The 26,804-nt window shown below is 41.9% G+C and overlaps 1 protein-coding gene across 5 annotated transcripts in view; it reads left to right on the plus strand.

The window, feature by feature from the left end:
- The window catches only part of MORC2 (MORC family CW-type zinc finger 2), a 39,496-nt gene that overhangs the window by 3,378 nt on the left and 9,314 nt on the right, over positions 1–26,804 (plus strand). For all 5 annotated transcript variants that reach the window (XM_007082559.2, XM_007082560.2, XM_007082561.2 and 2 more), the window contains exons 2-17: positions 4,723–4,776; positions 7,143–7,177; positions 12,668–12,736; positions 13,252–13,342; positions 16,779–16,887; positions 20,627–20,786; positions 20,895–21,006; positions 21,488–21,613; positions 22,220–22,299; positions 22,982–23,064; positions 23,623–23,708; positions 24,873–25,013; positions 25,112–25,266; positions 25,382–25,510; positions 26,029–26,134; positions 26,659–26,791. In XM_007082559.2, the coding sequence (XP_007082621.2) occupies positions 4,723–4,776; positions 7,143–7,177; positions 12,668–12,736; positions 13,252–13,342; positions 16,779–16,887; positions 20,627–20,786; positions 20,895–21,006; positions 21,488–21,613; positions 22,220–22,299; positions 22,982–23,064; positions 23,623–23,708; positions 24,873–25,013; positions 25,112–25,266; positions 25,382–25,510; positions 26,029–26,134; positions 26,659–26,791 (1,669 nt within the window). The remainder of the gene's footprint in view (positions 1–4,722; positions 4,777–7,142; positions 7,178–12,667; positions 12,737–13,251; positions 13,343–16,778; positions 16,888–20,626; positions 20,787–20,894; positions 21,007–21,487; positions 21,614–22,219; positions 22,300–22,981; positions 23,065–23,622; positions 23,709–24,872; positions 25,014–25,111; positions 25,267–25,381; positions 25,511–26,028; positions 26,135–26,658; positions 26,792–26,804) is intronic.

Raw genomic sequence — 26,804 nt, forward strand, 5'->3', positions numbered from 1 at the left:
GCAGATTGATTTCCCTGAGCCTCTGTTTCTTCATCTATAAAATGGAGCTAATCTGACAGTGTTTATGAGGAGTATGTTAAATAATGTTTATAAAGTAATTAGCTCATACATGGTACATGATGATCATTGAATAGATGGTGATTATTGTTTATTCAGTGTATGATTTATATAAACCACAAGTTGGTCAATATGGTAGCAAGTTGCTGTTTGGTGGTATTCATTAGACAGATACATTCTTAGGAGCATTTACTGGAGACAGTAAACATCTGTCTTGAATTTTTTTTTTTTTTTTGTATGATGTCTGTGGTAAGTGTTGATGGTTATTGGTTACATCAGCATTAAGGTTTAAAGCAGGCCTGCGAAATTTTCATAACATGAAAGTCTTAGTCTTGGTTATTTCCTTTTAATACTGGGTGTTGCAATTACGAAATGATAAGAGTTTTTGAATAAAAGGAGTTTTATACAGTTACTGGTCTTTAGTGGTGGGTTTTGTGACTGTTAGTAAAAAGTTCATGGCAATCTAGGTGCTAGACTCCAGATATAGTGATGGTAGTGATGTTCCTTTGTGACAAGATGCGTGTCTTATGTCACTGTTTGCAGTACTGCTAAGTGGTCTGAGAGAGCAGGATGCTTAAGTATAAGATGACTGCTTTCCATGTCTTTTCCTCTTGGCACGTTTGATAAATTATCTTGGCCATATGATACTTTGGTTTGTTTTATTTATATATGTAGTGAATGAACATAGAGGAACCTGTCACCTCTAGAGACTTAATAGTTTGGGGGACTTAAAATCCTGTTGAAATGTGGGTTCATGCTCTAAATATATTAAAGCTATTTGAATGTAAAAATTGTTGCTCTAGTTTCTCAGCTTTATTTTCTAGCAGTTAAGGCAATTAACTGTTGTCAACATCTCCAAGAACACAGCAGAAGCTATCACTGTATGATAGACTTGTGGATAATCTATTGGTTTAAATTCAGGCTGAATATAAATAGGGACACCATATTCCTTATGTAATGAGTAGATTTACCCGTGAATTTGTCACTGGAAATGCTGAGCTGCAAAACTATTTTGATCATGGCACAAATGGCATAAAAGCCAAGATCACTTGAAAGTGAGAGTTTGTTAAAAATCCTTGTCTTTTTCCAGATGGTTGACCTTTCTTTGATAACATGCAAAGAATCTTTACATCTGTGAAAATAATTTTCTTTGATACTTGCTCAGATATCTGTTTCAAATGCTAGCAAGCAATGAGTGTGCCTCTTTGAATATTATTTGAAAAAAGGAGAGAACTTATGCAGTCAGTATGTTTTTGATTCTTCTGATTTTAAAAAACATTTAGAACTCTGATTTTAGAATTTGTTAGTAGGACCCATTAATCAATCAGTTGAAGGTCTGGAGAAGAGATGTGTGTTGTCTCTGACTTTCCCAGCAGTTGTCACAAAAGGCCCCTTTTGTGATGTGTCAGTATACATCACAATAATACCCCTCAGCTACACTTTTTAAATTTTCTTATTTTTTTAATGTTTATTTTTGAGAGGGAGAGAGCACACGTGTGTGTGAGCGGAGGAGGAGCAGAAAGAGGGAGACACAGAATCCAAAGCAGGCTCCAGGCTCTGAGCTGTCAGCACAGAGCCTGACATGGGGCTCAAACTCATGGACCATGAGATCATGACCTGAGCCGAAGTCAGATGCTTAACTGATTGAGCCACCCAGGAGCTCCCACTTTATTTTTTTTAAAAAAAATGTCTATTTATTTTGAGAGGGAGTGTGTGTGTGTGTGTGTGTGTGTGCACACAAGCTAGTCAGGGGAGGAGTAGAGAGAGAGGGAGAAAGAGGATCCCGAGCAGGCTCCGTGCTGTCAGCACAGAGCCCAATGTAGGGCTCAATCCCATGAACCATGAGATCATGACCTGAGCTTATGAGTCTGACACTTAACTGACTGAGCCACCCAAGTGCCCCTCCCTTGGTTACATTTTAAAGATATTTGTTAACTTGTCTGAAATAGTTACGTGTGGAACAGCATTGATACTATGTGGAACAACAAAAGCCATTTGGAATGTTTTCTTTAAATTCTAAATATACAAGGCACATTTCTAAACGTCGTGTAGAAAGCAGTGAAAACTTAGCCAGAGATACTTTGTCCTTGCCCTGTTGAGATCTTGAATTCTGAATGTCTCTCATTTTCATGTGAAGCAGTTTTCATGTGAAGCAACCAGAAATATGTATTGCTGAGAAGCAGTCACCATTTCTTTTTTTTAATTTTTTTTTAATGTTTATTCATTTTTGAGAGAGAGAGAGAGAGAGAGGCAGTGAGCAAGCAAGGGAGGGGCAGAGAGAGAGAGAGAGAGCCACAGAATCCTAAACAGGCTCTAGGCTCTGAGCTGTCAGCATAGAGCCTGATGTGGAGCTTGAACTCACAAACCGCGAGGTCATGACCTGAGCTGACGCCTAATCGACTGAGCCACCCAGGTGCCCCTATGGTCACCATTTCTGTTTGTGATTTCTTTGCCCTGATAGTAAAGGGTATTAGAGTAAGTTTTGAAGACTATTCATATTCACTGTTTTCACTACCAAAGGCCAGTTCTTGATTCTTTGATGTATTCCAGAGATTCCTGCATATAAATTGTAGTCCCATTCTTATGGTTGTTCTGTTTGTTTGTTTGTTTGGGTTTTTTTGGTTTACAGGAGTTTTATTTCTGAATTTCCTTGACTATATTAAAGTATAACTTTTTATTGAAATAAGTATTGCAATAGAATTTGTTATTTTATATAACAATCCTCAAAATTAAAAAAAATTTTGAGGATGGAGAGTAATTCACTTTGTTAAGTTTTTAGCTACTTCTATTCAGACAGGAAAATGACTGAAAGCTTGAGAGCAAATGTTAGATTCACTTTTAAATTATATTACCTTTAGTAAATCACCTTTAATTTTCTAACATTTCTATTTCTTTAGTGTAGTAATCTACAGAATACTTCTTTGTTTCTTCAGATGATAATTTGAAGAATTTAAGATGATTCTAGAAACTTAAATATTTTTAACTAAAGATACATATGTTTTATGCAGGTGTTTTTTTCATAGAAATTGTTTTTCTTTAAAAAAATTTTTTTTAATGGTTATTTAGTTTAGAGAGAGACAGAGCGCCAGTGGGGGAAGGGCAGAGAGAGAGGGAGACACAGAGTCCTAAGCAGGCTCCAGGCTCTGAGCTGTCAGCACAGCCTGATGGCAGGGCTCAAACCCATGAGCATCAAGATCATGATCTGAGCTGATGTCTGATGCTTAACTGACTGAGCCACCCAGGTGCCCCTGAAATTGTTTTTCTTTTCATGTAAAATAATTAAGGATTGGATTTTGGTCAGAAGAATTTGAACTCTATTTTCTAAGTGAATTGGAGATAAATTTCTACTTTTTACTAAGACCTATTTATTGATGCCATCTTGGATTAGCAACAGATATAATCACTGATCTCACGGGGGAAAAGTTCTTCCTAAAATTCCAATATTTTTTTTTCCTTTTAGTAACAGTTTTAATTCAAAATTTGTAGTTGCAAAAATTTGTAGGTTTACTTGAGGGGAAACCAGGGTTTCTGGACAGTTCAGCTTTGGGTGTTTATTTTATAAGCAAATATTTTACAATTTGTTTTAAGTTTTACATGATATAGTAAGTGATCAGAGATCCTGGACACTGGTTATTTAATTTTGGTATATTTCATTCTAAATTTTTAGAAATTTTCACTTTAATGGCTACAACAGTTATACCAAAAAAAAAAAATATATATCAATGGGTATAATTTGTGTATTTTTGAAAAATTGATGATGGTAATGTACTTAGGTTAATGATTTTACATTTTCTTTAATCAAAAGTCAAGGTTTCTAGGGGGACGCATTTTACTCTTATACCTAAAGAGGACTATTATGGAAAATAGCACAAAGAGAGTGTAAGTGGAGAAGTAATTTAAGGATGCATCTTAGGCACACATATTTATTGAGTTATGAATAATAATGGTAATTGTGTATTTATCTAACCCAACTTTGAGCAGCCTCCTGGAAGAGAGATGACCTTGAAGGGGCTAACAGGGACCTTAGAACACACCACGCTATTGTCCTCCTAAGAGGAATTGTTCAACAGGGTCTTGGATTCCCTTCTTTAATGTGGAGAAAGCTGTTTTTGGCTAGAATTGGAAAGTCAGGAAATAGATTATCCTCTCCTTTCTCCTCACTTTCAAATGGAATATTTTGCTTATAAACTGCACAAAAGCAAATGGGTTTTCTTCTTTTACCAATAGATAACACACAAGTACTGATAAAGCAGAATGTTAGCAAGTCACCCTTTGAGCATGCTTAGAGATATGCGGAAACTGATAGCTGGTTAAGGCAATGAAAAATAAAATACAGACATTTTTCTAGACAGAACATGAGTAATGGAAAATGCTGCTTTTAAAATAGTATATACACATAGGAATCTTAATGCTTCAATGTGGGTTTCTTAACATAGTAAGAATAGACATGAGTAGACAGCAAGATTTAATAGATTAACATTTGAGGGGGCTTAGCAACTCTTAAAGGTTTCAAGTTGTGGGGAAATTTCAGTAGTGTAAAGTGACAATGCAAATGGCAATTTTAGATTTTCTAAAAACTTTTTAATATTTTATAACCTTGACTTATTAGGTGTCATAGTTCAATTCTGTAATTCTTTTGCTGATTCTTAGTATTTATCATTTCAGAACTACTCATGAATTCTTGTTTGGTGCTCTTGCTGAACTGGTTGATAATGCAAGGTATGTAGTCTTTTAGGCATACAGGCTGTGCTTGAAAACTTTTTGGGTCCTTGTGACTATTGTTTTCTGAAGACTTAGGAAGGAGACAGTTCTGTAAGCAGCTGCATTCCCTCCTAAGAGGCCTCTTACCCCAAAAGTATTTTTAATAGCGTGTTAGTTGATACTTCTACTTTACTTGATTAACTTTAATTGACCCATTGCTTGTCCTAAAAATAGTGAACTTATGACCTTCCAAGTTATCTTCCCTTGTGTATTAGAGCAAGATAATTGCAGTGAAATGCAAGGAATTAAGATAGGAATTTAGCAATCAAGGTAATGGGACAGACAAGATCTTATTTAATTTGTGTTGCCAAAAATGTACACCATCTAAAGTCTTTAAAATTATGCCAGGGTGTGTTCCTAAAATGTATATTTAATTGACTGTAGTTGATCAAAGTATCTTCTGTTATTAGTAGCTGTGTTTGGAAGAAAGTCTTCAGCACTGTGTTATATTGAGTTCTTAGTGATGGAAGTCTATAAATATTACTGTGCAAGACTAGAAAGTTAAGGTTGCCTCAAAGATAAACAAATAGGAACATCCAAATCATGATTTTGTTCATAATTATGAAAATATTCTCTCAGTTTTGTTTCTGAATGCAGACATAAAATTCAGACACATTGCTTATTGACCAAGTGTTGATGACTAATGAAGGAAGAGGGTAAGAATTAAGAATAGAGTACTTCCATTTTTTTTAATTAGTTAATTTATTTTGAGAGAGAGAATGCATATGTGCATGTGCACATGAGCAGGGGAAGAGCAGGGAGAGAGAGAGAGAGAGAGAGAGAGAGAGAGAGAGAGAGAGAGAGAGAGAGAATCCCAAGCAGGCTCCGTGCTGTCATTGTGGAGACTGACGTGAGGCTCAATCCCACAAACTGGGAGATCATGACCTGGACCAAACTTAAGAGTCAGATGCCTAACTGACTGAGCCACCTAGGTGCCCTGAGAGTAGAAGTACTTTCTAAACAGATCCCTAGTTAATGAGCTGCTGGGTAATTTTCTGTTTGTATCTATATCTATACTATAAATCTATGCTATTATTACTTTTATTGTTATTCACTGGACTGTTCATGAAAGTGTGCTTGTTAATAAGTTGTTTAACCAGAAAAGTTCCATTTTGTTTCAATCCTGGTTGAGTCATAATTTTTGTATTCAATTTAAAAATGCTGTAGCTTAATGGAACTATGACTTTGCCACTTATTAGCTTTGTGAGACCATGGTGTGTTGTGGCAGACTGTCTTTTTTTATATCCTATGGTGAATTGGAGATTCCTAGGAGTATATGTTCCTGTTCATGCACACATTTTGCTAATTTTTCTCATATTTGAAAATGTTTTTATGTTTTTAGGAATAGGTACATATAGAACTGAATGGACTTGAGTGGGTTTTTTTTTTCCCCACTTAAAACTGATGAAACTTAGGGTACCTGGGTGGCTCAGTCGGTTGAGTGTCTGACTTTGGCTCAGGTCATGATCTCACGGTTTGTGGGTTCAAGCCCCGCATTGGGCTCTGTACTGAGCTCAGAGCTTGGAGCCTGCTTCGGATTCTGTGTCTCCTTTCTCTGCCCCTCCCCTACTTGTGCTTTCTCTCTCTCTCTCTCTCTCTCTCTCTCTCTCTCTCTCTCTCTTTCTCCAAATAATAAAAAACCTTTAAAAATTAAAAAAATAAAATAAAACTGATGAAACTCTCCGTGCCTCATTTTCCTTGTCTGCAGTTGGCAGAATTGGACTAGATTACCTTCAAGCTGCTCTTGATGACTGAACTTGTTATTTCAGCTAATGGTTGGAGTCTGATGGAGTGCCCCAACTTCCTTTTAGGTTAGGATAAGATTATGGGCTTGTGAATTAGTATGTTGACTGTAGTGTGTATACTGTGAGACCTGATTTTTCATAGGCTTCGTGGCAGATGATTTTTTTTTTCCCTTAACATTTTGTGACAAAGAAAAATGGACGAGGTACTGGAATATTTTTTATGATTGCAATCAAGTGAGTGAGAGAAACACAGTTGTGAGTCATTTTTTAGTGTGTAAAGGGTGGTGTTCTTTCTTATTCTCTAGATGTTTTTACTGTGAAATCTGTATTTAAAAAATGTATCCAGGCCCTATGTGTCATGTGATTATTTTAAATAGTTCAGAGCTTCAGAAGTGTTTCACAGACACATAAGGAAAACAGTATTACTAAGTGTGAAAGTGTAATGGATACAGAATTTCTGTGTGACTTCCTGAAAATAGACTCAAAATAGTATGCATCCCACTTAAAATATTGTACATTTTGATGGTTGATACTTCATATTTTCAACTGGATCTTGATTTTTTTCTTTTAATTTTGCAGAGATGCTGATGCCACCAGAATAGATATTTATGCAGGTAAGTCTAAGTTACATGTCAGTCCTTTCCTCTGACATTCAGTTCCTTTGAATGAATTTATTGCTATGCCTAAGAAGAAATGCTTAAGAGCATGATTATTCCAGGTCACAGGTAGAAACAGGGCATTCCTGGTCAGGCATATAATAGAAACCAAAAATTTTGGTGTCCAGATCTATAGATCTACTTAAGTAGCCACTGAGAGATTTATGGGTTAATGGAGTAGAGTAGTGGGGAACAAAGTGACCAAGTACCAGTGATTTGATTGGTTGGCTTACTGATTGGTTGATTTTACTGCTACCTGAGGCCAAAAAGAGCTTATTGGAGGCCACTTCCTCTCTCTGCAACCTCAGCAAGGACTTGGAGGGTTGCTGGTGTCAGTTGCCTAAAACAGTTGGGTTAACTGGGTTGGTGCTGGAATTCGCTGAGATGTTCTCAGGCAGAAATGTCAGGTAGAAAGGAGGGCTGCTTTGCTTGGAATTTAAAGATACTAACAGTGTCTACTGTTTTGCTTATTTAATTGGCTCTGCTGTTGGGTAGTAAAATTCTTTTTTTCTCCAGAGTGGGTACAACAGTGGAAGAATTCTTAGTCATTATCATTGGCTTTTTAAAAATTTTAAATGATCATTTTTAGTTTGCTTTCTGTCTGTTCAGTGTTTGTACCAGCATGTTTTTTGGTAATTTGAATGCTAGAAATTTGGAAGGGGAATAGGGGAAGATAGCTTTTAAATCCAATTTGGCTAGCATACTCTGTTTTTCTGACAAACTCTTCTAAAGTCTTCTGAAAGGTTTAGGCTAATATTCTGAATAACATTGACTAACATCTGAGAATACTGGTAGTTTTTGTGGGAATATACAATTATCAGATAGCCCCTCTTCATGGACTCACTCATTGATAAATGGGAACAAGCACATAACTAAGAAGTGATTCTCAGAACTTCAGTGTTATATAATTATGATGAATCTCCCTAGATATGATGGATTTCTCATGCACATTTTCTTTAGAGCAAAGAAAATCATTCAGGACAGCTAAACGTCAGCTATACTGTTTAAATTCTGAAAGCCTTCTCAAAAAGCTATGCCGAAGTGGTGAAAATAAGACTTCTTTTATTTTTAGAAGAAAGGAACAGGAAAAAGGCATAGCAGAAGAGTCTTAGAAGATGGTTACTTAAACCCTAAGGCCAAATGGAGGAACCATTCCCAAGTTACTGTGTATCTTACATCTCAAGTGTGCTATGATGAGGAGCAATTACAGCTACCTCTGAAAGAATCAGCAGTTGTCTTAATCGTTGCACAGATGGTAAAGCAGAGAAAGGGCCTCTACTCCAAGTGACATTGAAAGGAAAAATCATCAGAGCTGAGTCTATTTGAAAGAAACAGTTTTAAACAGAAATCATCTCTGTCCCCTCCTTCCACCTTCGGTGGGTGAATTTCACTAAGAAAATTTTGTCCATTATACTCAAAATGGAGCATAACAGTTGGATTTCAATTTAAATGAAAAGGGCCAACTGTGCATTTATTCTGTGCTCAGTGTTCTTACTGCCGTTGTGCTTTGGGAGGAGTCCAGAGAGGATGTGATGGGGCCTTTTCTAAGTTCTCATTAGAGAACTTAAGTCTCTAATTGGAGAGACAGCACTCTGCAGATGATTAGAGAACAATAACTTGGTCTTAAGGGAGTTGTCAAGGCAGTTAAAGATTAAATGGTATGATAGAATCAGTAAGGACTACAGCATTTTGGAAAAAGACTTGATTTACTCCAAATAGCTCGAGATTGGGAGTCTTGGCTGAGGTATCACTTCACTCTTTTCTACCTCAGAGCCTTATTAACACATTCAACAAGAGGAATAAAAGCAACCTCATTTTACAAGTAGAATAATAAAATCAGTAACATCCTAGTACTATAAAGTTCTTATTGTTGGTACAGAGGGGAAAGTATTTTCCTGTCTCCCGTTCTGAAACTAGATTGATACTGAACTTGGAAATCCCCTCAAACATCAGATTTAGTTTGAATTCACTACAAATTCACATTTTAAAAGATTGTATTTAAACCTAAGAAGGTGACAAAGGAACCAGGCTCTTAAAGTGCAGAGGTGTTCACTCACCCAAAACATTCCTATGAGATGGGGTCATACCATAATGTGCCTGTCAGAAGTAGATTTGGTATTTTTATTGACTTTCTTGACTTCTTTGTATAGGAGTGTCACTTCTCAAAGAAAGGTCCCTTTTGTGATGCCGAATCATAGAAATGGAAAATTAGAGCATGTGAACCTGAAATGTATAGTGCTCAGATGGCAAAAGAACAAGAACTTGGATGTCATTTTATTACAACTTCTGCTGAGGACATTATTTTATCATCTCTGATTTTTGATTTATTAGCTCCATTGTACATTTCTTCTGCTTCTATTTCCTGTCTTCTCCCCAGTGAGAGTTGGATGATGGGATGTGGGATGTCAGGCTGATTTGGAGAAGCTAGACTTAGCCATATTGGGAGGAGCTTAGATGTGCATCCATCCAAATTTGTTCTGATAATCTTACATAGCTGCTACCAGGATCTGAGGCACAACTGCAAAGAAGGCAGTTTGGCTTTGCCCTCCCTGTCTTGGTTCCAAAATGTATGATGGGAGTGGAAGCATACAACCCCCAGCTGCTTAGACTCTCCTCTCTCCAGAACTCCCTGTTCTTCATCAAAATCCTTTGCTTGGAGACTTCATATATCACTCAAATGACTGACAAAGTAAATATCAGGTGTTAGGAATACATCTCTAACTTGTGGAATGTCTGAGGAGATTGTTTTAAGCAGGGATGCAATGGGTTCTTTATTCTCTAGTTCAGTGCTTCTCAAAGAGTGGTCTGTTGATGGACAGCGTCACCTGTGGAGCTTGTTAGAAATAAAAATTCTGGGGTGCCTGGGTGGCTCAGTCGGTTGAGCGTCTGACTTCTGCTCAGGTCATGATCTCGTGGTTCCTGAGTTCGAGCCCCACGTTGGGCTCTGTGCTGACAGCTTGGAGCCTGGAGCCTGCTTTGGATTCTGCGTCTCCCTCTCTCTCTGTCCCTCCCCTGCTCATGCTCTGTCTCTCTCTGTCTCAAAAATAAATAAAAACATTTTTAAAAATTAAAAAAAAAAAGAAATAAAAATTCTTAGGTACCACCTCAGATTCACACAGACTTTCCAGGGTAGAGCCCAGAATCTGTATTTTTAACAAGGTCTTCAGCTCATTCTTAACGCAGACTACATTTTGCTCTAGCTGTTACTCTTCTTGGTCTCCTGCTTAAACCCTCCTGATTACCTAACCTTCTACAGAGAGTAGCAGCTTTTGGACTCTAAGCTCTGTGAAGGCAGTGATCATATCTGTATTGTTTACTGTTGTTTTTATCACAGAGCCAGGCACAGAGGAAGTGCTCAGTAAATGCTCATTAAATAAATGAGTGATTAGGATAAGCATTGTAGCCAGGTAAAGATACCACATTGCATATTTACAAAGTTGAAGAAGTGACTGCTGTGTCAGCTAGTCTCTCTTGGCCCTGAGGCAGTGTTGCCCTTGATCATGGACTTGGTTACTACTAGCTGCATACAGGCTGTTGATCACTGTGTGGCCAGGAGGATCCTCTCTATTGGTGGATCTCTTAACCCTTGTAAACCATATGAAAAATCTTTAAAATGAAGTCTTTGAACAAGAAAGGTATCTCAGACCCCCTGTTAAGTGGTGATTTTGTGTTAAAACAGCCTGCAAATCCTGTTCTAACAAACACAAGGGCCTAGAGTAACTTCCTATTTAGTGTTCCAGAAATGCCAGTAATCTTTGAAGACTTTTGAAATGCACTTGGCTTGAACCAATTTCTGAATCCCGAAGCAGAGTCTTCATGTACATTTTATGGCTGAAGTGTACAGCAAATGGCTCTTGGTTAGATTTAGAACACTTTTACCATGTTCTGTATCTGACCCAGATTGAGTCTCCATGTGATACCTTGCTTCCTCCAGAAGGAAATTTTGAAGTCTTTTTGCACTTTTCTTGCACTTGCTCCTGCTTACTAGATCTCATTTGGATTCTCCATACTTTGATAAGAGGCACTGCCATAAGGAGAAATTTTCTTATCTACTAGTAGTACTTCCAGGAAGATCCTTGTTCTTGAACTTTCAAGAAGCACTTGTTATTAACGTTTTAGTAGAGCTAAATTCCTGAACACTTAGTGATACTTGAAAATCTCTGTGGTTTATAGTACTTTTGAAATAGCGTTTTAAATTACACTAACTAGTTCATTTAACGAAGGTGATCATGACTCCCTTGAATCTTTAGCCTTAGGAGAGGACAAAGAGTGTTTTAAATTGAGATTCCTCAGCTTGGATAGTGTATGAAGTTGGTGAACCTCAGCTTAGGGGAGACAAAAGAGTTCTCAGGAAGTAGTCTCCATAGCAGTCTTGGGCTTGTCTCCGTAGTAGCTTACATAGACCCTTCTTTTAATAGAAGTGCTCTCCTGATTCCAAAGCCCGTGCTGTTCCTCCTTTGCAACACAGTACTCATCATTGGTCAAAGGCACCTTGGAAACTCCAGTATGGTCCCCTTCCCTATTGGAGAATCTTTTCTTTAGTGTTTGTGAGATGTTTAGACCCAGACTACTTTGAGTAACCACCTGCTGCTGCAGAAGACAGCTACCGAAAGAAGAGGTTCTTCCACCTACTGAAATGGCAGTCAGTTTGTTTTGTTCCTTTCCTGTTGACCAGGAAGCCTTGCCATGGCTGCACTGTCAAAGGACTTCTTTTGTCAAAAGACTGCTCCTCCTTCCAGTTGAGCAAGTCCAGCTGGGAAACAGGAAGTTCTCACTACACCTTGTGCCATCTCATTCCTAGGTTAGGGAGCCATTTCAAGGACCCATACCAAGCAGAAGATGTGGCAATGAGTACATATAGCCCAGAAACTAAAGTTAGCCTGGGGCTAGTCACACATAGACATAGCAGTTTGTCTGGATAGTAGCTGTCACCGCTGTGCCCATGGCATGTCTGGCTTGATCGCTTTGTCTGATGGCTACCCCAGACTTAACCCACAAAGGAGATGCTCTGTTGAATTTGAGGAATATTGATAAGGTAGAGTGTGTAGTAGTTGGAATGCTTTAGTGGCTCGGGGTCCATGGCAGAGGGCAGAGGTAGAAGTAATCCAGGTGGAAAGAGGCAGAAGGATGATTGAGGTTTGTGTGAAATACATGATATTTAGTGGTCCTTGGTGTGGTTAGTCTAGTGGACCAGGTATTTCCTGCCCTCAAAGATTCTCTCAAGCTTTGTCATGAACTAGAAAGCATTGGAGAACCTTTGATAGTAAGGCCCACCCTCAAGGGCTCTGACATTTACTTCACACTAGCTAAGGCTGTTAGAAGGAGGAGCTAGATTTGGCATTCTAACCTTTTTGGATCAAACGTCACATTGGTATACATTCTGATTTTACCTGTGTTGCCACCCTCTGATAGGTAACTACCCAGTAATGGCAACTGCTTCTTTTACAGAAAGGCGAGAGGACCTTCGAGGAGGATTTATGCTTTGCTTTTTGGATGATGGAGCAGGAATGGATCCAAGTAAGTGATGAGATGATTGCTTTTTTGGGGGAGGATGTAACTCTTTTTACAAAAAACTTATCGTGTTGTTTTTGTTACCTCACTATTGTGATTAGAAGATCCATCTGGAGAGAGAGGTCTGTTGCAGGATCATAGGCTTAATTCCACTAATGGATTTGCCAGGTCTTGTCCTAGCATGGGAGATAGGATCTGAGTGGCAACCTGAAGTCAGTCAGATTACCTGTCTCTTGACAGTGTACTTATCAGCTTGCACAACATCCTAGAGCTAGAACTACAGAGGTCTCCCTCAGCCTTCATACCATGTTCTGGTAACAGAATAAGGTCATAATGATGGTGGTGCTGACAGGCCAGTCTGAGATTGCCTCCATTTGCCTCATGGTTGTGAATTTCTTTAGAAAATGTTTTTAGTAAACACACAGCCCTGCTTGGATTTAACAAGGTTCAGACCTTTGATTTTTGAGGATCCTGGGAAAGAAATGCAAATGCTTCACTTTCTTTTGTGCCTGCCACTTCAGGTGATGCTGCCAGTGTGATCCAGTTTGGGAAGTCAGCCAAGCGAACACCTGAGTCCACCCAGATTGGGCAGTATGGGAATGGGTTAAAATCGTAAGTATACTAGAAACCTGTCATAGGACTCCATACAAAATCAAGCAGTGCTCTCTTGCTTGTGTCCAATGAAAATTTTCCTGCTCCTTATTCCTTCATCACTGTAACTCTGGAACAGAAGAAAAGTCAAAAAGAAGTGGTAGTTTGGGGACTTAATAACTGTTGTTCTAAATCTGTAGTTTTCCTTACAGATTGAAAAGTATGAACATCTTAAATCAATTGGGGTGAGTGGAGTTGTAGTTTTCTCTTGGCAGTGTGCTCTGGAACCACATCTCTCCTCCTGAGGAAAATTCTTATTTTTACCCTGTGGTTGAGGTGGTTGTTTTTGGGGTTAGGATATCTGAGATGGTAAAGGGTTGTTTCATGTCACAGCACTGTTCCCTGAGCGCCTGCCATATGGGGATCCAGGGTGAGTAAAAGATCTGAACCCTCCCTCCCAGAAGACAGGGTCTCCACTCATATGTCCTGCTGGACTCTGTAGCAGGGACCTACCTAATGTCTTCAAATCTCTTGGGACTTCTTTCTCAGCCCTTGGTTCCCACTTGTTTGGTGTTTGGAATGTGTTGTTCTGATTTTCAGTGAAGCCCCAAGAGAAAGGTTTCTATTTCTGAAGTGCTCACTTCCAGCTGTACATACCTTTGGATGGAATAAGATTTAGAGTTTGTACAAATGGAATTCTGAGTCACGTTTCCAGTCTTGCTGTGGAAACGTGTTGTTTTGTTTGAGAGAGGATGGTGCTTTGGTTAGTTAACAGTATCAGTAGTCCCTCACATGCAGTGTGCTTTGGGTGTGTGGCAGGGGAAGAGAATGCTTACAAAGACATCAGGGACATGGTACCTGGACTTTTTGATTTGTCTTTCAGGGGAGAAACCAAATGGAAATAACAGGCACTTATCATGTGCCAGGCACCATGCTAAAAACTTTACTTGGATGATTTCGTTTAATTCTCATTATACCCCTTTGTGGTGTAGGGACTATTATTTTCATTTTCTACTGAGGAAATTGAGGTTTATGGGGATGAAGTGATTTCCCCAGAGTTATAAAAATATTGGCCCTAGCGTATAGCTGAGATAAGAACCAGGTCCTTCTGACTGCAGAGCTGGAGCTGTTCTCCATCTCACTTCAGTCACACAAACTAAAGTTCAAATCTCACCTCAGCCACTTAATTACTTCTTTGGCCCTCAGTTTCTTCCTTTGTAAATTGGGATTATAATACATACTGAATAAGTTAAGGATTAAATGCTCTCATTGCTGTGAGAGCCCTAGACTAGTTTCTGGATTTTTTTCTTTTTTAAGTTTATTTATTTATTTTGAGAGGGAGAGAGAGAGAAAGCAAGCAGGGGAGGGGCAGAGAGAGAAAATCCCAAGCATGCTCTGTGCTGTCAGCACAGAGCCCGATGTGGGGCCAGAACTCACAACTGTGAGATCATGACCTGAGCCGAAACCAAGAGTTGGATGCGTAACCAGCTGAGCCACCCAGGCACCCCTAGTTTCTGGATTCTTATTTTATTTCTCTTTTGATCTTTCCATGACAGATTTCCTGGCCTGATTCACTGGGTCTGTGGGTTCCGTGGGTTCCCCAGGTGATTCCAGCACCGGTGCTCTAAGTCCCCAATGACTGTAGTCTCCTAGAGTCAGTGTGATAGAAGAAGCCCTGACTTCCCTTCTGGATTATAGGCTAACCTCTTCCTAACTGGTTTTAGTAATTTTGTGACCTTAGGCAAGCTGTTTCATGTCTCTGAAATCTATTTCCTAATCTAGAAAATGGGGTTTTACTCTTTGACATTCTCTCTTACAAAGCAGGCTTAAGGAGCAAACAAAATGTGACTCTGACTGTGCTTAGAATTAGAAGACCAGGAAGTTGAGAGTGTTATTAGCATAATTTAGTACAATGATATTTGTAAAGGACCCATTGAGGTTGGAGCCATCTAGTGTTGAGAGTGTATTTATTTTGATACCAATTCAGATGTTGAAAAAGTGTTTCGGGAGGGAGTGATTTGTGCTGAGAATAGGGCTGAGAAGCAAGGAAGCCAGCAGACATGGTATTTTTGGGGTTGTTGCTCTTCAGCCTCCAAGGTCAGGTTCAAAGAGGGAAGAAAGAGGCACAAAGTGAGAGTTTTTGCCAAATTAGGGCAAGAGTAAGCTTTGACAGAAGGCAAGGTAATGTGCCTCATTTTGCCACCCATAAGCTTCAGAGAAGAAGGAGGAGGGCTGTGAAATTGTCAGGGGAAGGAGCATTGCCAATGTCTTAGGAACTAGAGGATGAAAAACAGAACTTGGCAGCCCCCAGGGTGTCTCTGGATAGTGTCCTGGGTGTTTTCCTGAGCATTTGGGGGAAATGGGACATGGCATTCATTTGTGTGTTTGGCATGCTAGCCTGGTTTGTATTTGTACATAGAAGAGAGTATTGAGGCTTCCCATTGCCATCCTCTCCCTGGGGTATTATGGAGACTAATGAGATAATAGCCATAAAGCCCCAGAAGCTACTCAGAAGAAGGGAGCTAAACAGTCCCATTGTTCATTGGGCAATGAACTGTTAGAACTTCTGCCCTGTTCCACGTTGCCCAGAAAGGCTTGTCCTTGCCTGTTCCTCAGATGATTGAATGTGGCCAGAGGAAGGAAGCAATTGATTCCATTCAGACTTTTGCCTTGTGGAACCCAGCCTCAAGGCACATTTCCCAGAACCAGTTGCATACGGAAGCAGGGACCACCTATGTCATAATGAGCTTGAGGTGGCAAAACAATTTTGAGACAGAAGATGGTTATAGTTCTAAGATATGAGCCAATTATAGGCCTTAAAAACTGTGATTAAGAATTATATTGTGTATGGTTGGGGGGGTCAGGTTTAGCTGAGCTTTGGGGTCATACCGTTGTTTTTTTTGTTGTTGTTTTTTTGTTTTGTTTTGTTTTTGAGAACTTATGAGCATAGATCGTGGGCTATGCCCTTGATGGCTCTGCCATTTGATGAGTGAATGAGAAATACCTGATGGGAACTGGATGTGGTCAGCATGTTGAAGGTGTCAATTCCTGGAGGGAAATTTGATGGTGACACATTCAAAGAGTACAGCAGCCCTTGTGTAGCTGAGATGAACCTGGTGCATGGGCAGCAGGATTACTTGTTACCATTGTGGCAGCAGGTTGGGGGTGACACTAACTTGGGGCTGACGATCGCTGGTGAATGTGCCCTAGAAGGGTGGTGAAGGAGCCCTGTATGGTGGGTAAGTGGGGTCAGGCAAGTTGTGAGGAGTGATGAAAGTTGATGGAAGAACAGAGGAATGAGGGCCGTGGGCCTCAGCTCAGGGTCCTAGGATGGAGGGAGGTCTTGAGAAGAGCCTCCTAAAGGCAGTTTTAGTCACATCCAGAGAGTGAATTTGCTTCTTTTTCAGATGAGTTTTTGAATCCCTGGGAGAATAATCCATTTTTGCTTCCCTTTCAGGGGCTCAATGCGCATTGGGAAGGATTTTATACTCTTCACCAAGAAGGAGGATACCATGACTTGCCTCTTCTTGTCCAGGACCTTTCATGAGGAGGAAGGCATTGATGAGGTAGGTCCTATCCTTATGGTTCGAGTTGCCATTTAACATTTTCCAGATCTGGGGCACCTGGATGGCCTAGTCAGCTAAGCATCCAACTCTTGATTTTGTCTCAGGTCGTGATCTCACAATTCATGAGTTTGAGCCCCGCGTCGGGCTCTGCACTGACAGCATGAAGCCTGCTTGGGATTCTCTGTCTCTCTCTGCCTCTCTTTCTCTCTCCAAAAATAAATAAACATTAAAAGCAAGCACACAAATAGACATTTCACACATCTGACCAGGGTCTTTCTGTAGGTCATTTGCCATCGATGCTGGACTCATTGAGGTTGCAGGATTGCAGCCACACCCCTGTTATTGGATTAGCTGGTTGGATGAATTGGTTGAAGCATCAGGCAGACCTTTTAGTTTAAGAGAAGGTAAAATCTCAAAGCTTCAGCGATCAGTTGTCCTGTTTCTGAGAATGGGGTCATCAAATGGCAGGAACCAAGGATTTGTACCTTCTTTAGAGCTGCAGCCTGAATTCATTCTGGCAGGGTGTCAATATGGAGTTGTTTTATCAAGGGGAGTGTTTTGGCTTCATAACTATGGGTGGAGACCACAGGCTGTAATAATAATAGGAACTAATAATTGGAGCAGCATAGTCTTTCCTATATGATGGTGATTTTGTGGAATGTGCTATGAATGTATTTTCCTTTTGAAGAAATATGTTGCTTTAATCGTCTGTATCAGAAGGTACAAGTCAGATCCCTATAGGGCCTGGGTAGGTAGTGAAGCAGGTGGTGAGTGTATGGAAATCATTGTTGTAAGTTCTTCACTAAATGGCAGATGACAAATAGCCCCAGGTCATCATTGCTATATTGGAAGGAAGTTCTAATGAATCTAGAATATTCTGATTTTAAAATGTGTTGGTAATTAACTATGCAAGCTAAACACATGCTCCATTGATTTTCTTTGTGGCCTGGTGGTTCACATATCTGCAGAGCTGGTCTGGTGAGGTCTGTGCTTCCTCATGGTGGGGATCAGGGATAGCCTCAGTCTTCCCAGCCTCAGACTGGACTCTTACCTTCTTACATGTGTGAGAAGTGGTGACTAGAGCTTTAAGAGGGGGTTAAGAGGGTTTGCAGAGAGAAATCCATGGCTGTTGCATAAATAGGTGAATTTGGTCAGGTTTTCAATCTGATTAATCTCTGGTGGTTAGCTGTGGGTAAATTTGTGCTGGCCCTGTTTAGATGAGCCTAAATCATAGCAAACTAGTTCATGTTGGGAATGAAAGGTTGTCTTTTTCTACTGCCTTTCCTTGGCAAGCCGGTGGATGTATTTGCCTTTTTGGTGCACTGCGTCAGTTCACCCATCATACATGGAGTGAGAGAGGTGCTGTGGCTGGAAAGAACAATCTCTTGGGAGAAGGTAGGGCAGGAGAACTTTTGCCCATGCTGCGATTTTCAGGAATGTTTCCTGATGGACTGTGGGTGGTAGGAGGTGGGTGGTGAAGTCCATGGAAATCATCTGTTCAAGGCCATCACCTTCCCTTGTGGGAAGGGACTTGGCAGAGGTGCCACCTGAAGAAAGGTGGTGGCCTCTGGAGATCAGGGAGGGTCAGTCAGGCTTGACCTCAGGGCCTTGGTGAGTGTGCAGGACTTAAAACGGCAAGCTTCAAAGGGATTTTAAGCAAAGGTGTAACAGTATCAGTATCTTTTATAAAAAGGTCAGTTTGGTTGTTGTGTGGTGATTAGATTGGAAAGATAGAGGTGTTGGAGTAAACTAGTTGAGATGCCCTGGCTATGTGTAGCCTGCAGGGCTGCAGTAGGGAGGCGAGAGATGTAGGAAGAATTGTCACCTCTTTAGCATGTGGGGCCCACAAACCTGATGTTTGATTAGCAGAAAGGGGAAGGAGGGTCACGATGCAGGTTCTGATGTGGCAGCTGGGGCATAGTGGGCTGTCTGGAGCTGGTGAAGAATGGAAGAGAGTGACATCCTCTTCTGCTAGTCTTTGCTGAAGAACTTAAGTTTTCTCCTGGACACGCAGTCGGGTCTGGGTCCAGAGCTTGAGGGGAGGCCTAGGCTCTGGAAACCTTGGTAGCAGATGAGCTCACCTAAAGGAGCATGCAGAGTGAGAAGAGGACTTGGGATCTCAGGGATGCTAACATTTAAAGTGTAGGAAGAGGAGAAAGTGGCAAAAAAGACAGGAGTGGGTAGGAGGAAAACCAGTAGAGTGGTGACATTGAAACTAAAGAAGTGTCCCAATGGCAGGGATGGGTGCCAGTGGAAATACATGCAGTTTAAAGTAATATTATTGTCAAAAAAACAAAAAACAAACAAAAAAAAGCTCTTATCACCTGGGGCTGCTGTGAAAAATGGGAGTTGCAGTGTGAGGTACAGATTCACAGAACACAAATGGAACTCGGTTCCCCTGGTGAAAAACCTAGGTTGAAATTTTTTCCTTACTTGGTGCTAGAAGGTCACTATTTTGGATTGTACTCTAGTGCAAACTCAGCCAAGATTTCAAAATAAGATCATTTTTGGCTGGTTAGGAATGTGTCCAAACCAGCTCTAGGGATGAATACCATCAGACATTAAGCTTCTTAGAAACCAGTAAAATCTCTTCCAACCCTCAACAGTTTTATCACCCTGGCACTTGTTAAAATGCAGTGTCCCTTTTTCCTTAGGTGGAGGGGGGCATGTGATTTGAACCTTTGAGGTATCTGGACTGGTTTGCTCTACAGAGGGGATCAAGCAGTCAGCCATCCCTAGGCTCTCATGGGCAGCTGGCTGGGGGAGGAGTACATCTAAGCCTGTGGGAGTGGCACTTAAGGATACAGTTTTAGAAGAAAGAGGATTTTTTTCCTCTTAGTTTTATTGAGGTATAGTTGATAAGGGTAGGATTTTTAAAAACATAAACATAAGATTAAATTCCATAATATGAAAGAGTATATTAAAATATGGGTACAGTTGGGAGAATAAGTATAAAGTGAACATGATAGCTGCCATGATAGACTGATACTAGGAGTTCCCAGTGTGCCCCTCACCAGTTGTATTCCTTATTGCACCTCTGAAGGAGCTGCCTTCAGGTAGGTTTTGTGATGATTGCCTTGTTTCTCTTTATAGTTTTGTCACCTGTATTGTGTGTACGCATTTTATAGAAGTGGGCTCCTACCATAGGTTTTTTTTCCACTTTGCCTTTTTCACCTAACATTGTTTTTGAGATCCATCCATGTTGATGTTAGTAGCTGTTAGTTTGTTCATTGTCGTCACTACACAGTATTCCGTTGTATAAATATGCAACAGTGTAATTTATCTATTCTGTATTGGATATTTGTGTTACCCTTACATGTTTGCTGGTACATAAGTGCGGAAGTTTCTGCTAGGATATAACCTGGGGATGGAATTGCTGAGTTGTAGGTTTATATGTATCTTTGGATTTACTAGATAATAAATATTTTTTTGGTAGTAGAGTAGAATTATTAGCAGATTAGGAGGATGGCCAGGGGCATCCCAAGGAGGGCACCCCTCATGCAGAGACCCCCCCCCCCCCAACAGCATAAATCAGCACATCCCAGAGGATCTAGTGCTGTGACACTGAGTCTTGGGAAGGGGCAGAAGCCACAGAGCCTCTGGTGCCAAGCTGCAAAGCTTGGACCTCACCACTGGGGCATTGTGGAGCCACTGTGGAGAGGGATGAGATGGATACACATTTTGGGGGAAGGCTGTTCTGGGTCCTCCCTCAAAGTATCTGCCCATGTTTACTCCAAAGGTGATAGTTCCATTGCCCACCTGGAATGCTCGCACCCGGGAACCTGTCACAGACAACGTGGAGAAGTTTGCCATTGAGACAGAACTCATCTATAAGTATTCTCCTTTCCGCAATGAAGAGGAGGTTATGTCTCAGTTCATGAAGATTCCTGGGGACAGTGGTAAGTAGGCTTTGAGCCTGCAGCCCCTAGAATCCAGTAGCTCCAGAGCCATGAGGAGTTTGGGGATGGGTAGGGGGCACCTGGAGAATGAAAGGATTTGTTTCCCAGGAACACTGGTGATCATTTTCAATCTCAAACTCATGGATAATGGAGAGCCAGAGCTAGACATAATCTCAAATCCAAGAGATATCCAGATGGCAGAGACTTCCCCAGAGGGCACGTGAGTGTGGCTGGGAAGGGAGGGAAAGCTCTGGAGGTGACTTCAGGGAGTGGGGGAGAGCTTGTTCCCTGAATTTCCCAGTATTGGAGTTGATGAAGCTGAGCATGCCCATGTCTTCTTGCCCCAAGCAGAGGGATGAATAGGACAGCAGCTCTTCAGCTAAGCCAAAAGAAAAGGTTAATTATCTCTGGTCCCAGTTCCTTGATTTGACAGAAAAAACCAGAGTCTAGAGAGGGGAGAGGATTTGCTGGGTCTGTAGTGGGGCCAGTGGTAGGGCCGGGTCAAGTGTCTGTGGAGTGCCTGTGCTGGAGACGTGAGGGGTGTGGTGCCCACAGTGAAGGAGCAACCCTTCAGGGTGGTGAGAGAAGCCAAGATGTGAGGTGGAAAGGTGAAGGGCCTGCAGAGAGTTTGTCCTACCTTACCTGTGGTCAAGCTGATTGTGGGGTAGGTGATAGCACTCCTTTGTTCCTGCCACCTCTAGGAAGCCAGAGCGGCGCTCATTCCGCGCCTATGCTGCCGTGCTCTATATTGATCCCCGGATGCGGATCTTCATTCATGGGCACAAGGTGCAGACCAAGAGACTCTCCTGCTGCCTGTATAAGCCCAGGTAGGGGCCTGCCCACCCTGGTCTGCTGTTTCCCTTGAGCTGAGAATGGGGCCTCGGCTGTGATTCTCTGGAGCATTGTTGGAATGATGCTAGGAATGATGATAAGAGGCTCTGGCAGTGTTGATTGCACTTGGGCCTTTAAGCTGCTTGTGATTTACCACGTAGAAACTTTTGAGTCCTGAGGGAGGGACACAGATGGCTGATAAGCTACGGAGGTTGGCTGGTGAAGCTCGTTGAGCATGAGTGCCTTCTCTGACATGGAGGGTGCCCTTGCCTGGCACCGTGAACTATCTGAGCCTCTCAGCTTCAGGGCCAAGGGGCCTTTAGACACTACACAGGAGAGCAAAGGCCCTGGCTGATTGCTGAGATTTATTTCTGCTATGAGATTAATGACACACCTGGTGAGTAGTGGGGTTGCTAATCAAAGGTGGAGCAAGGGGCCAGTGGAATAAGGAATTTAGTCTTTTTTGCTGAAATGTTTGTTTTTGACTCATTATCAGTGTAGCCTGGGAGGAGGCAGGAAGGCAGAGTGTTTCCTGAGTTGCTCGGGTTGCTGTCCTACCCCACTGCTGCTTGTGTCTTCAGGTTGCTTTTTCCCCTGTTCAGGATGTACAAGTACACATCAAGCCGTTTCAAGACTCGTGCAGAGCAGGAGGTGAAGAAAGCTGAACATGTGGCACGGATTGGTAATGCCCCCCACCCCCTGGACAGGAGTAGTCAGGTTGGGGTTGTCTGGGGAATACTTGTGGCCACAGCAGGATCCAAAAAAGCTCCGTCCAGCACCCAGGAGCAAGTTGTTCTCCTAAACCACTGGTCTGGTTCCTCTTGTACCCCTCCCCCTGCATGCCAATCCTCTCAGCAGTTTTTCTCCCCAGACTTTATTTTCTCTTTATCAGCCATTTATAGGAACTTATCTAAAACAGTGACAACTCTTCAGCTTGCCTAGAGTGAAGAATCTTACTGTCTTCTGGCCCAAATACTTGTGAAACTGATTATCCTGACTCCAGGGCAAAAATCTCAAGGTCTCTCATGCTGACAGGGCTTCGGGGCTGCTTGATGGAGAGTGATTGGCTGAGTACTTTGATAACTTCCTGCTCCTGCTGAGGCTGTAACTCTGGTTGCCTTGGGCAGTTTTAAGCATGTCTCAAGTATAAATAGTGCCTGTTTTCTTTAGGGCCTCCAAACAAAAGGATGTTCCTTTTCGTACCAACTCTACATTCCAGGCTGGGAGGTTGCTTTCCCAGCTGTCCTATTCCTTGAAAGTGCATACACATCTTGTCCAGTGGGTGCTACACTGTTGGATTCAGGAAGGATGACTAAGAATTTTGAACCTTTGAATTCCTTTTCATGATTTCTTCTGGGTTTTAGCTGAGGAGAAGGCACGGGAGGCGGAGAGCAAAGCTCGGACATTAGAAGTTCGCCTAGGTGGAGACCTCACACGGGACTCTAGGGTAAGGCCCTAGATCTGAGCAGCTGTTGTCTAGCATTTCTGGCATTAGGATCCCAGAGCTGGCCTGGCTCAGCTCCAGTCTAGTCATGAACTCCTTGCCCTAAAGCTGCAAAATGGGATGTTTCCATAATCACTGTTGAATACACTGTATGTGAGAATCTTGGCTAATCATTTCAACATCCTGACAACCATGTAAAGTGGATACTGTTAGTATTCTCAGTTTATAGAAAGGAAGACTGAAGTGAAGATGGTCGCTTGCCCTGGGTCACACACAGTAGTGACAGTCTGAGCAGTTTTCTACCCTTCCCTGTCTGACACACATGTCTGTAGACTATTATTTCAGTTGGGGGTGTTTCCTCCTTCACGTGAGTGAGCCTGGTCAGGTGAAACACAGCTTTTGAGTTTGTCCTCATCAAGACCACTTTCTGTAGAAAGAAGTAAATCTCTGAATGTGGTTTTGAATTCCTGTGATTTAAAGAAGTTTTAGATGTTTGTTATAATATTGCCTGCTGTGGCCCAGAGCACCTCCTCCCTCACTTGTGCCAATGTACATTTCTAGGTAATGTTGCGGCAGGTCCAGAACACAGCCATTACCCTGCGCAGGGAAGCTGATGTCAAGAAGCGGATCAAGGAGGCCAAGCAGCGGTGAGTGCCAGGGCTGGCTTTTGGTTTTTTAAAATTCTGTAACTTTTGTACTCATTATTGACAAAGAGGTTGGGGAATCCTTCTCCCTCCTGTGCCATTTTTGTCACAAAGATTGCTTTGAGAAAACTGTTGATGTTGTGATCCCAAATGCTTGTCACATGCCCACTGCAGGTTTCTTGGCTGAGGTAGGAAAAACCAGGGCAGGGCCAATCCCTGGAATTAAACACCAGACCTTCCTTCCTGGAAACTCCCTTTCTTTCCTTCCTTCCTCCCTCCCTTTATTCCTTTCTTTCTTTTCTTTTTGTTTCCTCACTCCCTCTCTTCTTTTTTTTCCTTCTATCCTCTCTTGTCCTTTTTTGTTTTTCCCTTTTCATTTAAAGGATGTAGAAAATGCTTATTGTATAAAACTTGTAAAGCACAGATCATTTAAGAAATAGGATTTTAAAACTCCCTTTTATTTATATTATTTGGTAATATCTTCTCTTAATATTTTATCTGTGGTTACAAATGTGGAATAATGCTGTAAATTGAGTTTTGGACCTTTTTCATCTGGAATGGGCACTTGTCCTGGCTCATTTGATTATCTCCATGTCCCACCTTATGTTTGGAGCTTCTTGGGGCTCTGGATCTCGAATTCCTGGGTTGCTGCTTCATGGCCTTCCTATCATAGGCATCAATTTCAGGTTTCTTCTAAGTCATTTCACTGCTCCATTCATCTGCTTTCCAGCTCCATGATTTTGTTGATCTGTATCACATGATAGTCTCTTCTCTCACACTCACATACACGTTCATTGTGCCGGTGAATTTTTGTCTTTTTAAGATTAATTACTGTCACGTTAGTAGAATAGGTATAACCTTGTGTTTGGTCCACCATGTAACTATCTTTGCAGCGATTTGTAGCCATTTCACAGTATCCCATTTATACTTAAATCCATCCCTGTTTTGTTACCAAAAGCCAAAGTCATATGCTTTTAATTTGGGATGTTTAGAGTCACTGTGCTTCATGTATCCTCACCAAGTCTAATAGGTTACACACCGAATGGAAATGCAAAACTTTTTGCTTAACATGTCTCAAGTTTCAAGCGTAAGCTAACATATCTTAAACACCATGGTATTTGTGTTTTAATGGGTTGATCTGCTTGAATTTATCTCATGTCTTCTCAGAGCACTTAAAGAACCTAAGGAACTGAATTTTGTTTTTGGGGTCAACATTGAACACCGGGACCTGGATGGCATGTTCATCTATAACTGTAGCCGCCTGATCAAGATGTATGAGAAAGTGGGCCCACAGCTGGAAGGGGGCATGTGAGTATTCCCCAAGGAGGACTTTTCAGCCCAAGGCAGATGGCAGGGAGGGTTTTGGCCAATGGGGTGACAGAGCAATGTCTTCTTTCTCCCTGCAGGGCATGTGGTGGAGTTGTTGGGGTTGTTGATGTGCCCTACCTGGTCCTGGAACCTACACACAACAAGCAGGACTTTGCTGATGCCAAGGAGTACCGGCACCTGTTGAGGGCGATGGGGGAGCATCTGGCACAGTACTGGAAGGACATTGCCATTGGTAATTACCTTTTTGTTCACTTCCAATCTTAAGATACTCTTAGCACCCAAGGGTGTGAATTTAGGAAGAGCGAGAGGCTAGCTCCTAATATGATGTGTGGGTGTTTGCTTTCTAGCCCAGAGGGGAATCATCAAGTTCTGGGATGAGTTTGGCTACCTCTCTGCCAACTGGAACCAGCCCCCATCCAGTGAGCTACGTTACAAGCGTCGGAGAGCTATGGAAATCCCAACCACAATCCAGTGTGGTGAGCCAGTGGTCAGAACCCCCTTCTGACTCCCATGTGATATAGTCCATGAACCTCTTTTACTGTACCCTTGCTGGCCTCCTGACTTGACTAACATTCATGGACTTTTGGTCCCACTGGGGATGTCTGTTTGGTGATGGCCCTGGGAGCTCAGCCTTGGGACTGTGCCAGGTTCTACCTGTCCCTCCTGAATGAGGCAGAAGGTATCTAACCTGCCAGACCTCATTTGGTTTGGTACCACATTGTTAACAGTGTGAGTAGTGACTGAGCCAGGATCCTGTTGGAGGGAGAGGGGCTGGGAGTGTTGAAAGTCCACGATGTAAAGTGTCTATTCTTGCTGGAATTACTGTCCCTGAGAAGAATTACTGTTCTTCAAGGGAGGCAGAGTTGAAGCCAGAGTGAAGATCTTTGCATGGAACGTCGGGGGGCATCTTTGCCTTGTGCCTGCTTGGGAGGAACCTGCTTACAATTGTTGTCGGGTATAGCTGATGTTTGTTGGGGTGTTTTCTGTGTCACAGATTTGTGTCTGAAGTGGCGAACCCTCCCCTTCCAGCTGAGTTCTGTGGAAAAAGATTACCCTGATACCTGGGTTTGCTCCATGAACCCTGATCCTGAGCAGGACCGGTGAGCACTTGTTCTAACAAGGAGATTGTGGGTATCTCCTATCTCTCCCACTATATTCTCTCCACTCTTTGGGTAAATAACTCACTGTACATCTTGAAGTCATTGCTGATATCCTCATATTTCTGTCTTGCTGCAAATAATAAGTGCCCTGGAAATACGAATACATGTCTGTCCTGCAGTGAGTATTAATTCTGTACATTTGAGAACCCTGAGGTTGTTATACTATGGTAAGAGAATGGGTTGCCTGAGGAAGAAGGACCATGTCCTACTTAGAACCCTGTTTTTTAAGTTTATTTATTTTGAGAGAGAGAGAAAGCAGGAGCCAGGGAGGAGCAGAGAGGGAGGAGGAGAGAGAATCCCAAGCAGGCTCTGCACTTACAGTGCCCGACGCAGGGCTTGAACTCATGAACCGTGAGATCATGACCTGAGCTGAAATCAAGAGTTGGATGCTTAACCGACTGAGCTACCCAGGCACCCCTAGAGCCCTATTTTGCTACAGCCGTCCTAGCACCTTTTCTCAACAGATGTGAGGCTTCTGAACAGAAGCAGAAGGTTCCCCTGGGGACATTCAGAAAGGACCTGAAGACACAAGAAGAGAAGCAGAAGCAGCTGACAGAGAAAATTCGCCAGCAGCAGGAGAAGCTAGAGGCCCTGCAGGTACATGGGTCAT

Source organism: Panthera tigris, chromosome D3, assembly GCF_018350195.1.
Source record: "Panthera tigris isolate Pti1 chromosome D3, P.tigris_Pti1_mat1.1, whole genome shotgun sequence".
In the NCBI taxonomy this organism is placed as follows: domain Eukaryota; kingdom Metazoa; phylum Chordata; class Mammalia; order Carnivora; family Felidae; genus Panthera; species Panthera tigris.